The sequence below is a fragment of the Halictus rubicundus genome, chromosome 13 (assembly GCF_050948215.1).
Source record: "Halictus rubicundus isolate RS-2024b chromosome 13, iyHalRubi1_principal, whole genome shotgun sequence".
Taxonomy (NCBI): domain Eukaryota; kingdom Metazoa; phylum Arthropoda; class Insecta; order Hymenoptera; family Halictidae; genus Halictus; species Halictus rubicundus.
In genome coordinates, this window is record NC_135161.1 from 11,740,783 (window position 1) to 11,756,764 (window position 15,982).

At 44.6% G+C, this 15,982-nt stretch overlaps 2 protein-coding genes and 1 long non-coding RNA gene across 5 annotated transcripts in view; 1 reads left to right on the plus strand and 2 right to left on the minus strand.

Annotated features, from left to right (window-relative positions):
- Zfh1 (Zn finger homeodomain 1) overlaps positions 1-4,595 on the minus strand; it is a 36,479-nt gene extending 31,884 nt beyond the window's left edge. The window contains exon 1 of the mRNA XM_076799513.1: positions 2,624-4,595. Coding sequence (XP_076655628.1) covers positions 2,624-2,657 — 34 coding nt within the window. The 5' untranslated portion in view covers positions 2,658-4,595. The remainder of the gene's footprint in view (positions 1-2,623) is intronic.
- LOC143360565 (uncharacterized) overlaps positions 1-15,982 on the minus strand; it is a 272,755-nt gene that overhangs the window by 31,884 nt on the left and 224,889 nt on the right. The gene's annotated exons all lie outside the window — the stretch shown is intronic.
- The window catches only part of Kap-alpha1 (karyopherin alpha1), a 41,025-nt gene that overhangs the window by 2,373 nt on the left and 22,670 nt on the right, over positions 1-15,982 (plus strand). Inside the window, exon 1 of one of the 3 annotated variants that reach the window (XM_076799519.1) lies at positions 12,202-12,205. The exons of the other annotated variants lie outside the window; for them this stretch is intronic. The gene's annotated coding sequence lies outside the window, so the exon portion shown is untranslated. Of the gene's footprint in view, positions 1-12,201; positions 12,206-15,982 lie in introns of those variants that run through there. 3 annotated transcript variants of the gene reach the window in all.

Sequence of the window (15,982 nt, forward strand, 5' to 3'; positions counted from 1 at the left end):
ATTGTCAAGATTCTAAGGACGCATATGTGAGAAATTATTTAGCAAATTTATTTCTTTGGGTATATATTATTTTTTAAATATTGCTACAAATGTAGGTAGCACGTTCTTGTTATTTTCATAAAGTAATGCAAAATAGCCGGTTTCAGTGCTCCGTCTTTTACCGTCCAAATTTCATACTAACGCGCTTCGCTTCCTCATTGGCCTGAATACTGATAATGATGATCAGTTGCAACGCTGGCGAAACGATGCGATAAAACTTCTTTCGGATAAACTTGCAACCCGGAAGCTGCGATCGATAATGCCAATTTCAGTTATGGTAACGGATCTCCGAATCAGTTCTAACCGACCTGCGGACATTTTTATGCGTGCGTGGCTCTTACGCGAATTTCTAGAATGCAGGGATACTAGTAATAAAAATCAATGATATTTTCGTTGTTACTGCCAGGATTCTTTCCACTGAGAGAAATATCAGTTGCATATAAAATTTTATAAAATAGGTTCTAAATATTAATGAAACGTTCCCCTTAGTTTCTGCAAAATGCACTATGCAGGAAATCTGCAACTGCATAAGTATCCGCAATCTGACTATAACCGAACAAAATTTTCTAAGGACTATGCCTACAAATGTTTGCTAATTCACAGAAATGATTGACACTGAGATTATTGAAATTCTTTCAATCCGTCTACTACCTTAAATTGCACCTATTCAGTTTTCTTATAAATCCGCAAATTAAATATCCAGTGTCCCGTTGTCGATGCAAGAAATTTTTATTTTGTATATAAATTGTTTTCGAGCGCTCAGGATGCGGATAGCGCATCGAATCGCGATAAAACAGCGTGATGGAGAGGATCGAATGCATTTCGCACGATCGGCTCGGTGCACGTTGGTTCGCTAAAAACTGGGGAAAACTATTTTCGCGAAGTGGAGGCGCATGCTCGAAACCACCGCATGCGTTAAATGCAACGCGTATTCGGGCGTGCTCTAACGAGTTCGCGCGCATCGCGTGGCGTATTTACGAAGAGGTATTTACGAAGAGCACGCAGGAATCACGTGTAGGTGCCTGCGACTCGAGAGAACGGGGCCCAAAAACGAACAATTCTATCGTCGACGATACGACGACAACGATAAAGTACAATATGTAAGTAACCGACAGCGTCATCGTGATGCACGGGATTTACGTTTTTAAACGCGATCCGCGCGGTCAAAGTGCACCGTCCAATAATCGAGAGATTCCGCACGAGACAGAGAAACGATCGAGACACGGTCCTGGACAGGTTCGACCATGAAAATTTGAATAGCATCATTATTCCAGTAATCGGGCTGTTATTGCTAATATATTAATTATCTAGTAATATATTGTTTCCTAAATTTGTTACATAACGCACTCAATTTTCACACGTAGTAACTTTTAAATTACGTTTCCATTCAATCATCAGTTTTAGAAAATGTAACTTTACATCCGGTGCGTGGTCATAATTCATCAGCGATAAGTTAGTTTTATGAAGCCGAAATAAGGAAAAAAAATGGTTTCTGGTTAAATACAATAAGAGTATCATTAATCATCATTAATATACGCGTCCCTCTGCATTTCAGAGATTTGCATATCTCACAAATGCATATAAATCCGCTGATAAGTGATAAAAACGTAGCAAAGTACGGATATACTCCATACGATACCGTAAACTATCTTTACAAAGTGTTCAAACAAAAAGTATTACACATTTTTATGTTATTTTTGTCCTAAAAGGCCTCATATAAGGCGAAATTAACAGTTTATAAATCAAACGAATTTATTACAATAATTGCACTTATAACCGATCAAAAATAATAAAAAAAAAAGGTGCAAGGTGTAGTTTAAAGTACCTGACCTTAAAATAGCATGTTTTCATATGAGATTTAAAAGCAAGTAAACACACTATTTATATGTCTGGTACATTTACAAAAAATTCTGTCGCTCTTGACTGCGGGACGCCCACGGTCAGAATACTTTCTCAGAATTCCCAGAAATCGAATTATGTGAAAGAAAACTCGAGAAAAACTATAAATTGTACTACCCTCACCATTTCCAAACAACTCCGTCACCAAATTTCTCTAAATCGATGAAACAACAAAGTTCTCAAGCCTAATTCCTAATAAAACTGTTTACTTCTTGCATATATCCGAAAATGGTGACACGAAACTTCGAAAAATCCGTCGGTTCGCGCCACCGAGCGAAGGTGCGCACGTGAGACTTCCGCTCCACATTTGAAAAAATACCGCCCCCACTAAAATCCCAACCCTTCATCCCCCAACCCTCAATCATGCTTCGATCAGAATGGAAAGAATTTCCGGTACGGACAGGTACACAACCATGAGTCCAGGAACATCATCTCGGCCCAATAAAACCGCAGAAAAATCCGCAGTCTCGAAATAAGACACCGTTTAATGAAATAACGATTCCCTGTCGGGCAGTGCGCAGGCGCGAGTGGCGCGTACCGCGAGAAACGAAGAAACGTTTCGGATGCACACGCGTACAGGTTATGAGAGAGCGAGCGAGCGAACAAGAGAGAGAGAGAAAGATAGCGAAAGGTAGAAAGAGAGAGAGAGAGATCAAGAAAAAGAACAAGAGAAAGAATGACTCACCTTTGAACGTATTTCGGACGAGAGTCATGTTCATATTCACTCGAGCACGACCCAGTGTGCTCCTCGTGGTAATCGTTGAAATAACGCCAGGTGAAATGTCCCCGCAGCTGCGACACGTCTTGCGATCCCGCTCAAGAGTTCGTCCAGCGTGATCTGTGACGTTTCTCGGTGCAGCGACGCATGGTTGCACTCTTGCTCGTCGTTTCCCCGTTCGATAACTAGCCGCCGTTACGTCGCTCGTTCCGGCATCGGATCCGAAAGAGAAATTCCACCAAAAAGATCCGCCTCTCGATCGCCTTCGAAACCGTTCCTTATTCCGGTGGACCAACCGGAGCCGAGATCCCTCAGGTCCGTGGACGTTCCGGTGTTCGGTTGATCATCGTTAGTGTAGCCGTGGTGTGCAAACAAAGATCGACGGGGACGATCGAGAGAATTTATCACCGTGTTCCTCGATCGCGGTAGATCGGCTCCAGCGTGTCCAGCATCCAAACGCAACCGTGTGTCACTTGCGCGCACGTCGAGTTCAACGAAACACGGGAATGTTGATCACGTTTCTTCTTCGATGCGAAATAGAGGAGAGCGAGCCAAGTGTCGGTGGCCGACGGACAGGGAGAAGGAGAGACAGAATGATAACAGGGTTGGAGAGCAAGAGAGAAGAGAGTGCGTGGAGGAGAGAAAGAGAGAGAGAGAGGATAGGAGGCGACCGACGACGGCAGGGACGAGGGACAGAGAGAGAGTGAGAGAGGTTATGTACAGACGACGACAGGAGGAATTCCAGCGGGCGGCAGCGCTGAGGTCCACGGATGGTTCGTCCGTTCCTTCATTCCCCTCGTCCGATAAGTGACGACTCCGCGACGATAATTCGAGAGGACCGTTCGGGTGGGACGCGTCTCTCTGGTTAGGCTATCCGTTGCTGTTAGGTCCGTTGCTGGCACACCGAAGATTTAGCGGATCGCGAGGACTCCCGACGGTGGACTCTTCAGGAACGACAAACGGTAACGATAGACACACGCACACTCTATTCTCCTTTCTGTTTTTATTCCGCGTGTACATCCGCTTGATTCGCGATCGCTTCGAGGGCAGAGGCGATCTCTATGCACAAAGAGCTCTCCTTCTCCGGATGGTCCCTGTGCGTGATGCTTCGTTTTTCTTTCTTTCTTCCTTTCCTTTCCTTTCTTTTCTCTCTCTAGCTATCTTGTCTTGTCGGTCCGTGTGTACCGAAGGATCTCTCTCGGGCTGTCTCGGTGATCCGTGGCGTCCACCGTATATCGAAGGAACCTATTATACGATGCGATGCACTGGCGGCTACCCAACTAATCACACTACACACTATGATGATGATGTCGTGGAGAAAACCCGGTGGGAATAAAAGAAGGGAAGCGAGTCGAAAAAGGGAGGAAGAGACGGGTCTCGGCACACCGGTTATATCCTTGGAAACGGGCCGTGCAGAAAGCGATACGCTGCTCCTCTTCTTTTCCCGTCACCACCTCCTCCACCTCCGCCTCCGTCGCCGCCTTCTCCTTCTTCTCGACCGATTCTTTTCATTCGCGTACACGCGTTTCTCGCACGCACTTCGGAAGGCAAAACACACACCCGACGAGACAGAGACAGAGAGAGAGAAAGAGCAAAGAGAACACACGCAGCACACCGGACAACGGGAAAGAATATATAGAGAGCGGGAATAGTATAGAAGACGGACAAGAGAAGAAAGGAACAAGGGAAAGAGAGCCGCGACGGTGTCGGGAAAGAAGCCGATGCTAGGGCATCGCAGAGAGCGGGCTAGGCAGAAATGTCGGTGTTACTACCAGCTTGGAGTAGCAAGCACCGGTAAAACACGGTCCTAACTAACACACATGGAGACAGATTGGGGACTGCTGCTTCGGAGTTTACTATAGGATGGGACGGATGGTGATGGCGGCCGTAGCGAACCAGCCACCGCCCCCATGCTTCTTCTCTCTTCCTTCATCTCCCTCGCCTTGTTCGACCCTCCCCACCACCTATTCCTACCTCTTCTGCCTCCTCCCTCCACCTAACCGCCGTCAGTGTGTTCCCCCACCCCGTAACCCCGTAACCGTTCCAACCGTTCTCCTATTCTCCCCTCTAGGCATTATGACGGACACGCTGGAGCTCCCCCTCTTCTCTCCGCGACCAACTCCGCTTCCCTTGTCCCTCCCACTCTTCCTCACCAATCTCTCGACCGCCCCCTCCCCTCGCAACCCCCTTCTTTCGCCCGTAACCCCTTCCCCTCTACCCCTCGATCGGCACAAGTCGCCGCGCGCTAGCCTTCCCTGGGATACGAGAGATGTTATCCTCGAGCGATTCGGTGCGTACTATATATTCGTCTGCCCATGCGTCGCAACATCCCCTACCTGCGTCGCATCTCGGCGTGTGCGTCGGCCGCAATCAAGGTCAGGAACGTAGCCGGCCAACTGGGAGCCCCACGGTATATCGATTCCCAAGCCACACCGCGACGGCTACACAAAGGGGACAGAGGGACAACGAGATAGAGAGAGAGAGAGAGAGAGAGAGGGAGAGAGAGAGAGAAGACGACCGCCGCCGCGCCGCCGTTGTTTCCAGCAGCAATGGCTCGTGGACCATCGCGGAGCTTCTTATCGTGACGCATACGTTCACCGGAAACCCGGTATCTTTCGTACCCATTAGCTCACGAACGTGATTGCCCCGCTATTTATCTGGCCGAAAGGAAGGATGCGAGCTGCGCCGATATTGCACTTATTTTGACCGCTTCCCCCTTCTGCCGGCCGCTCTACGGGCCTCCGTTAATTGCTGGAAATTGCCTGAAAAGAGAGTTCGTGCCTCCGCCACCTTCCGACTGGTCGACAAACATCCTCCGCTGCCGGAGTCTCTGCTTCTCCAATTTTGGTTTCAAATTGAATCCAAACGGTTGATCAGGTGGAGTCAATCCTGTGACCCCTCGTGGTCGAAGCTATAGTCTAGGTCTGCTTATCCTAAAGTGTATCCCAAGTCTGCTGTTCTAGCAGAACCTATTCAAGAGACTAGGTCTAGTACCCCAGACCTAGGGAAACTCTTTCGGACAGGCCTTGAATTAACCCTTTGCACTCGAAGCTATTTTAACTCGAAAACGAAACATTTCTTCCGACCTAGAATACTTCCCTTCTATACACTTTTGTCGGGTTATGCATAGAAAAATGGTGGAATTTACTCGTAGAATACTGACGTGTTTAGTAATTTGTTAACACTAGATTTACGGGACCCGTCAAAATGACGGATTCAAATATTTTTAAATTGCGAATATTGAGATTGTAAAAATGCATCCATGAGCAATGATTTAACAAACTGATTTCTTTGGGTATATATTATTTAAAAAATGGCTACAAACTTTGATCGATACATTCGTGTTATTTTTATAAAGTAATGTCAAATAGTCATTTCTAGTGCTCCGTAAACCTAGTGTTAAATACAAACAAATGTAATAATGTCAAAAATATTTTGAATAACGATACAGCAATTTTTAGTGGCGCCTCACAGTCGTCATTCGAGTGCTAAGGGTTAATCTTGATCTAGGATCAGTCTATTTTAAATTATGTAAGAATTGTTTCGAGTTATTGTGTAGTCAATGTTTCGGGTATGGAGGGTCTAATAGACGATAATTTTGGTACACTCGTTATAGGGGACGGTTATCCAGATTGGCAGGGACTAGAAAAGTTTTGATTACCACTGATACAAATACATTTTACTTGTACAAGGAGTACAGCTTAAAGATCGGCGCTGCTGCTAGCGGAATCAGGGCTGCCGCTGAATGTTTTCGAATGCCCCGTGGATTCCACGAACAGTGACTCGTTTCGGAGTGTTTAAAGATCACGAGAGAGTAATTCCGCAACAAAACACTTGATCCGCGTACCTCGCGGACGAAGGGGGAGCCAGATAACGTTCCGTAGCGCGTGCGGTTATCTTGCTCGATTCCCTTGACTTTTCACCGCCATGAGGTATGTAACACGCTCTCGGTGTAGACAAGCGGCTCTTATTCGCGATGCAACGTGCAACCTATGTGTGCAGCGAACGATCCGACGGTGTATATCAGTAAAATTTTCCATTCGATCGCCGGTTTCCTGGCTGGAATAGCGACGGGAACGAGCGGGCGGTAGCTGGACCTTCCGAAAACGAGCAACCCCTGATTGAGTCTTCTCGCAACCCCTAAGTATCGTTATAATTTCGAAGAAACTTTAAAGCCTGGGCCTTTTTCTTTTTTTGAATGAAGCAACGTTTTCGTAAGCACCGTTGTTTTGAAGAGCGTGGAACGAGAGAGACGTTGCGGGGGAGGCAAGGTAAGCTTATCGTCGGAAACGACGATATTGACGGTTAATGTGCGTACGGTCGCGACGAAAGCAGAGACGGCGAGAGCACTGGCGGCAGTGTCCGATACTATTATTAGTGTGCAGCTGCCTGCGAATTACTGAATGAAAGGGAAGGGCCCGGTTCGAAACAATGTCCGAAAGAGACGGGAGCTGCGCTGCAACCGGAGGCTGCGGCAGTGATCAGGCCACGAGCGAGCAGGTCGAACGCGCTCGAACACACATGCGCACAAGTTCAAACGAAGTTGAAACCCCTGCGGCCCGATAATGCCCAAACAGCTACGCGTTGCGTTGTTAACGCAATAACCTTTGCGCGATCATAGTCCAAAGTCGTTACCTCTGACCGGAGTCTCACCTATTACCGCCTCTCGAAGAATAAACTCGCAGACACAACACGTCCGATCTATGTTTGATTTTATAGATGGAATGTTACGTGATCGAACGCATCGCAGAAGAGACAGAGACTTCGGACGGACCGGACACGTGTAATCGGAATACACATAGTCTCCCAGCATGCGTGCAACCTTGCTCGAACGGCGCAGGCAGCCATCGCTAGACATCAGCCGATTATTTAGGGCCAGGCGCGCGTGCACGTCGAAACGAAAGCTGCGATGCGAGCCTCGTATCGACAGCAACGTTGATTCGTAAATTAGTGCGAATTCGTTCTCGTTAATCTCGCGAGATAGGTTCAATCGAACCTGGAAGTCGCATCGGTCGACTGCGTCGCGATGCTCGCAGGAAAATAACGCGCAGTTAGGCGAACCGAGGCTTGCCGAGGTGGCGAAAGGATTTATCGCGGACGGCGATATGTATTATTTTTGAAAAGTCATCTATCACGAGCTCGCGGTCTCGCACGCTCGGTTACAGAACTGAAAATCATTTAACGCTCGGCCGACTCATCGATCAGACCAACTAATCTTTCGTTGGATTGCTGAAAATTGCCGGCGAGATTAATTTTTCTTTCGATATAACACGCTGCAAAAATTCTCCTCATTTGTATTACTTCCAATTTTAGCTGAACACTGTTTCGATACAACACGGTCCGAATTAACCTAACTAACCGAGACCTGACCGTGTTATAGGAGAGTTGACTGTAGCGTCAATGTTTAACCCTGTCAGATCTTTTAACTCGGCACAAATAATCGTCTAGAATTGCTAAAAATAGGAAAGCATCAGGCTTCCGACGCTCAGGGTCAAACCTGACCCGGCCGTCGCGGTTGAAGGGTCGGAGATTGTAACTTTGTTGTTGGGTGGGTGGCAGGCAGACGATGTTGATACCGGAGGATCGTGCGAACAAGAACGAAAGGGTGTTCGGCGGACACAATTTTCTTGTGTACAAGTATACTAAACGAGAAGCGTCGGGCTGCGATCATTTAAACTCGGACTTATATGCCAGCGAAAGCATAGCCGGGACCATCTCCATTCAACGAGTACCGGGCAATTAGAGCCAATAGATGGCGACCCTCTCTCCTAAAGGTCTCGTCTCGAGGTGTTGAATTTCTTGGTATCTCACGAGTTGAACCTTCCTCGTGCTGCGGCATCCACGCAGAATTCTACTGGGTCCCCTTGGGCGCAACAATTGCTGGAATAGTTAGCGTCAAGAATATTCTCGTAGCAACGCTATTACCGCGAAGAAAGTATCTCGAAACGTGATGGCAACTGGGCAAGTTAGTAGGCTACCCTGATGACGTCTTCAAGCATTCCTACGGAGGATGGCCATTTTATAGGGAATTCGGTACGATCGTACGTATCACTTGGAGCTAACTATTTTCTGTACCAAGTGAAAGATTTTTTTAACGAATGGACTGTATCAACGAATGGGCTCTGGAATTAAATTGGGTAAAGTTATTTGTTGGACGTTTGCTTATGGAGATCGTGTAGGTGTGGCCGTGGGCAATTTTTGTACCAACAGAAAATTTGGGCTTTGTCCAGCTAGCTGCCACAGTTTGCTACACGGTGCCACTGTGTTGCACAGAGAGCAACGATCCCGCTTCCCCGATCGAAACACTTGACGCGTCATCAGTGAAGCTTGAACGTTTTCCTTGTTTCAGGGGTAGGGGGGATGAGAATGAGAAAAATCGTGGAAAGAGAACGCTTGTCTCTACACCGTGGATCATTCTGTGGTTTACTGGACCGTTTCGCAACTGAACTTTTCCGCTCGTTAGGCTGTCTTTGGAAAAATGTACACTTGTTGAGCACCCATCCTTGCGTTTGTCTTAGCACAAGACAACTTAATGACCTAGTTTAGAATAGGATTAACATTTTTTGATACTGTGAATGATGAGGGATGTTCGACGCTTGAGGGTTGATTGAACCCTCAAATCAGTGTTTAAACTCCTATTTCTTTCAGAAGAGCAAGCACAGTCATTTTTAATTTTACATTAACATTTTCTGTATACTATGCGACAAGTTTTAGCATTATATTTGTCTTAATAGTCAATGAAAATATTTTTGTCAGGGTTGTATGGCATGAAAGAGGGATGTTCGCGTCCGAACTGTTATCAGATCCGATAACTGTCCGCTATGCGTATCTTTACATCAAATATATGATATTTACAATGATATACATTCGCATTAACGTTTTGGCAGCGTTGCTTGTCGCCATGGCAACCGTGTTGGTCGTTACACGCGATGTCGGACATTCAGCACGGTTCCAGTATGCGGGTATTGTGCCGCAGATTATTACTCATTTTTCTAACAGCATAATTTAGGGAACGTATCCTGGGAAAGATACGATTGTACCGTGTTGCGATTTAGGAAACGGCGCGAATTTGCTCGACGCTGCAAGAATATCCTTCTGTTGCCTCCGTACCGTCCCCTTGGCACATTTATGACAAAAAATACTATGAAGAAAGCTTGTCATTTTTCTCTGTGTTCATTTATCAGACTTCAATCAACCGGATGTACCAATCACAAATCGTGCAGACTTTCCCAGAAACTTCAAAAGCTTCATTAAAGAAAAATAACTTATTTAACACTAGAACTACCGAACCAGTCAAAATGACTGGTGGACGATTTCTTCTTTCACGATTACTGAAACTATGAAAACGTTTCCACGAGAAACTTTTTAATGTATCTCTTCTTTGGAGTACATGTTACCATAAAAATCGTATGAAACCTGAGCAAATTCAATCTTGCTGTTATTAGAAAGGGATAAGTCTAAGTCACGTTTAGGGCTCGGTAGTGAAACAAAAAAAGAATGAAGAATATTTTTGGTCCTGCCTCATTCGGTGTGCTTTACATTGTCGCAAAATTCGCAAAAAGCGAATAAAGTGCTAAGGGTTAAAAGTAGAGGTAAATTTAGTGTGTCCATGTTTTTTTGATCGAGCGAAGGGGCAAACGGTGCTAGATACGGTCCTGCTCGATCTCCGGCGTGGCGGGTCCAGCAATGACGCGGAGATCACCGAGCGTGTCCGAGCGCGTCCGAGGCTTGTCGAGTGGGAGTCTCGGGCGGTCGATGGTGGGGATGATGCGTCTTCGACGGAGGGGAATTCCCCGACACCGGTGCGGCGTGATGACCACACCGTGTCCCTTTTTGTTGCCGCCCATTAGGCGCCACCGCGGCGTGATTCGCAACCGTGTTTCTTTATCTTCGGCGTAGCCGAGTCTCGACTAGACTACGAACGACTGACTGCACACGTTCTTGCCTATCTTTCCACCCTGGTTTTTCCATCTCCCTCCATTTCCACTCTCTTTCCTCCCCTCTCTCCCTCGCGATCTATCTCTGTTTCTCTAGCTATCTATCTCTCTCTTTTGTTCGTTCGCAAACGGATCCGGACAATAGGAGAGTGAATCACCGGGCGTAGGTACGCGAAAGCTACGGGTTTCCGACGTACGCGGCCAGATAATCGACGTGATCCCGATTTTGGCCACGCATTCGATCACGTTCGTCTTTTGACTTGTAGACGACCAGCGGGCCGGGGCGGGACCCAGATGAAATCTGAAAGAGACGCGAGTCCACGGGGGATGTTTATCTACGTCTTCTGTATTGATCTGATTTTTTTCCGAATTCCGAGCCACCTATTCGAAAACGACCTCCGCTCGATAACTGCCCCCCTGTCCAAAATATATGTATACGTTTCTGTACTCAATTTCGACCTCGCGGTCGAGAAACGCGACTGCTCATTATTAACCCTTTGCACTCGGCGCTATTGTCATTCTAAAACTAAATTTTTCTTCCGTCTTGGAATATTTTCATTTTATTCATACGAAACTGATCCGATTTCCGCATATAATATTTAAATGTTTAGTGATCTATTAAATACAAATTTTGTAATGTAACAAATATTTTGTAATATTTTTTGCAATTTCTTTGAAATAATGCCACAATAATTTCTAGTGGTGCTTCAGAGTCACCACTCGAGTGCAAAGGATTAATAATACAATAATTATCTATACTAATACCTTGCTAGGTCCTAGCTCCTTCTACTGCTTACATTATTTTAGTAATCGTGTCCTCGTATAAAACATTTAGAAGACAGCATATTAAAAGTAATTTAACCCCTTGCCGTACCTTCTAGCTCGGAAGAATTCGGGCCCAAGCGCCAATTCATGTTTGGTTCGAACTTTTGAATGCGAGTCAGACTCGTTAATGTTTACGTTTGGTTCGAAATTCTCATGATCAGTTCTCAGACTCGTCAAAGTATGGCAAGGGGTTAATATTGATAAAATTGACTATATATTAATAATAATTAGTAAGACCGACTGCTGGAATAATTGCCCTAAATTCGGTAAAATATGCAAACCCATATTAATCTCTCTATTAGATGAGAAAATAAAAATAATAAGCATCAGCCCCGAATTATAAATTTACGTACTACCAGTTGAAGGAGCACAAATTTTCCTGCACAGCCACAAAATGTAAATTGACCGTAAACACACAGGTGAGGGCAAAAAGTAATTCACATTGGGGTCTCTAAGTACGATAGACTGAGACAATAGAGTGAGAGGACCGAGAGGATAGAAAGGATTCTAGCAGTTTTGTGACGGTCCGTTGTTCCCGCAGGTTTTCGGCCAGAGTTCGGGAAAGGGGAATTTATCTGACTCGAAAGGAATTTATCTGACTTATCGGGTTCTAAAGACTGGTGCCCCGACTCGGAGCACAACGTAATCGCGTCCGAACCCGCCTTTATCTCCGACTATATATTAATCAACAGAGATACGTATAATAAACGTCTGGCGTGGTCCAGACCTTTCCCTCACCGCCGCGGTCTAATTCGACGCAATTCCACCCGTACACGTTTTTACAGCCGTCGAGCCGCTTCGGCGTGGAAAATGATTTTTGACTTAGGCACAAGAACCGGGAAGCTGCTAGTATATCGATCGTAATTCGGAGACTGTCGATCCTTCCTCTACTGGTTATTCTAATAGGACACGTCGGTTCTTTGAGTTGGTAAAATACAGGTGTAATAGTACAAGTATGCGAAGTAGATTGTCTAGACTGTTTTGGTATTATCTATGTACAGTTTATAATATTTTTTACCAGTTTATAGTGGAATTAAACAGGAAGTATTTCTACAAAATCCAACACAGAACGCCACACAATTGATCTTGACGGTAAAATCGCGTACAAATTTTTTGTTTGTAATTATTTATTAATGAAAGGTTTACTAGCGTATTCCTGATGTTTTTCTGATTGAAATGAGACGAAACACGATACCGTTTGGATCGTATTTTCCTGTTTAAACCACTATACAGGAGAACCTCGATTATCCGAACGTCCAATGTCTGTACTCGAATACTTGAATAGAAGTAAACAGTTCAAGCTAGAGAATTAGGTACACAATATAATTTGTGGTAACAAAAGATGTCTTTGTGTGTTTTGGACTGTGACTAACTGACCGTTCTATTATCCGAACACCCACGTCGCTCCGATTAGTTTAGATAAGCGAGGCTCTACTGTATTTCTCTACTGTATAGTTTCAGATTAACTTTCTCTGCTGCAATTAGTAACTTATTGGAAATACTCGTCCAGTGATTCTTGCATTTTCTTAAAAATAATGCTAAAACGATAAACATTTCCTCCATTGTTTCTGCAAAGCTGTGCCACGAAACGTTTAATCTAAAAAGAAGATACAGCGAGTGTTTAAAATTCAAAGCAACGTATTAATATTTAGTATTTTATCATTTTCACTAAAAAAAAAAACAAAAAGATTGTAATAAATCCGGAGCAATTTTCCGATTAGACTTCAACTCGACTAATATTTCAAGCTCGCAGCATCCACAGCTCCGTTTCTTCTGAGCCTGATTATTCATACCGTTTCTGTGTCTGTGCCCTTTGGGCTTTATTTTTCTCTTTTTCTTCCCGTTTTTTTTTTCCTTAAGTTCGTTCAAATAGGTTAGATGTTCACGATGAGAGGGCGACTTATCGTCTCCAACACACGGTTTATCGTTTCTCCCGGAAAGCTCGGGTGTTTTTTTTTCTTCCCCGGGTCCGCTCGAATTTCACCGTATCTTACAACCTTTAGCCCGGGCTACCTATACAAAAGCGGTCGAAAAATGCCAGCGTTCGTTCGACAATTTGTCAGGACGAATGGGTACCGCCGCGCGTCCCTGTTGGTCCCGTGTATACGTGCAACCAACCAACGAACTCGCTTGCGTGTTGGATGATTCATACGACTGTTTACCGAACTTGTATTTCCAATCCCGGTTCGGCAAAGACGATCCCGATCTACGATCTACAGCGCCCAGCAACCGGACCGACGATAATTAAAGTATGTTTTCGCTCGGCTCATCGATCGCCTCCGTTTCTTTCCCTGAAACTTATAATTAGACTGCGGATCTTGTGCATGTATTTCTATTATTTTTAGCCTGTTAATCGTATTACAAAAAGTAATAATTTTCTGCTTTGTGGATCACCGTGGACCCGGTCGTCGTCGTGCGAGGGTTAACGGTGGAGTTCAGAGGTCAAACGGCCGAGTTTATATATTTTATTTTACAATCATTGAAACTGGAGACCTTGAAGTAGAACCTGAAAGCGGGATCTCTACGCAAAAATATATAACTCGTAAATAAATACCCGTAGATACAAAAATCGTAATGCAAAAAGTTTGATAGCTGTAAAAAAATTACTATTGTCGAAAACAAACCCCCTCAAACTCCCCTAAATAATTTTTTGATCGCATTTTGGGGGCGTCTACTGTGTCCAAACGACCTGCGCGCGGATATAAAAGGTATTTACAATAGTTACCGTTTGGAAAATTCAGTTTTTATTTATTTTACTGTTTGGGACTGGACGGGCTGGCCGAGATGGGTCTTCCGGGCCCAGAAAGAGCGTTTCCATGGGGAATCTCTCGCGCAGGATGCTGGACGAAGGGCGTTTTCCATCGGCGTCGGATTCCATTGGCGAGACGCGTACCCGCTTTTACCTGATTAATCGCGATCGGGAAGTTTGTGAAAGAGAAATGGCTGCGAGGCGAACACGCGCTCAGGGAGAAACGAGAGGAGATCGCCAGGGAGAGGAGAGAGAGAAGGCCGTTGGAAAGAAAGAGAATGGGGAGAAGAGAGCGCGCAAGTGGCGCACACATGGCGCACAGTTGTTCGAGAGGTCAGGTTTTTGTCCACGAGCCTTCAGTTTTACAGATCCGGCCGAGTTTCTCTGTGTCTCTATACTCCACACCTATATACAGGGTGATCCACGTAACAAGAGATTTTCATCTTCGACGATCGCGCTCACGAGGGGAGCACACCGTTCGAATCGATCGGCCGGCTGTCTCTGTCGATTTTGTAATTCGATACCTCGCCACCTGAACGTTCCACGATTTATTTATTCCATTCACTAATTTATTCGTTCCTCGGACCACACCTCAGACGTTCATTCTTTCGCGGGATCTTCATTGTGCCGCATGATGCGCGTTTCTTTAACGAAATTCCTGTTGCAAAATGCACTTCTTTAACACGTTGACTGCCACGTCACCCATACGTGGATGACGGAATTATTTGTCCAGGTTATAAAATGAATTTTTACGTTAATATATTCACCGTAACAAATTTTATTAGTATCTGTAAAATGCAAGAAAGTTGGAGGACTACACAATACCATACATTTAATTTTTTTCAATTCTTATTTCATCAAATAACTTACTTTGATTTTATGGAATGTTTGAGGTTTCTAGTTTGGCAGTCGAAGTGTTAAATCGTGGACGAATTAAAAATTTCAGATTGTTGTACTCTGCTTGGCGTTAGCAATTGTAAAGTATTGTTTATATTGATTCGAGTCGTTTTTATTTTTGTTTGAGCGTGGACAGTTCGAATTTTCCAAGAACAACGCCGCAAAGAAACGGAACAGTGATTGTTTACCGTGGTTCTGGAAAAAAAGGATGGAGAAATGAGGAAAGTGTGTAACGCTGCCGAAATGGAAGCAACAAAACGGAGCTGGTTGGGCGTGTACCGTGGTCGAGCAGTTAACGTGTCGCTTTTTACGAGCTCGCATGTTCTACAGAGTAACCTGGACGGCCATGCTGCAACAAAAAGGGCAACTTTATGAAAACTGATCTAATTGCTGTACACCGGCTTCGAATTACAGGCGCTAAAATACGATCCCTGCGTTCCCCCTGCCCCGTTTTATGTGAATGATCAATTTTAAAAAAGAAATCAATTTTCCTTCCGACGGGGAAAATACTCATTCGATTCTACGCGACGTTTTCGAACAATTTTTAGAACGACCGAGTTCCTTCTATTTCAATTATCTACAATACAAACTAAAAAGATTGGGAACGAACAAAATCCCCCATTTTTGGCACGATAAAAAATAAATACAATAGGGAGATGAATAATTAAATTTGTAAATTTAAACAGCGTGTAGTGGTATAATTTAATTTGTGGAGCAGCGAAAAATATAGAGAATTTATAAAAGGAACAGATTAATATTTACAGGGAAATTGCAAGTGTTTGTACAAATAGAAATTTTTAATGGGTTCATTTATAAACATTGCAACCAGGAAAATTTACATTTTTACGACGTCTAAATATTATCATATTTTTATTGGATTCATGAAAAATGCATTTTTACTGGATTCGTGCTTCCGAC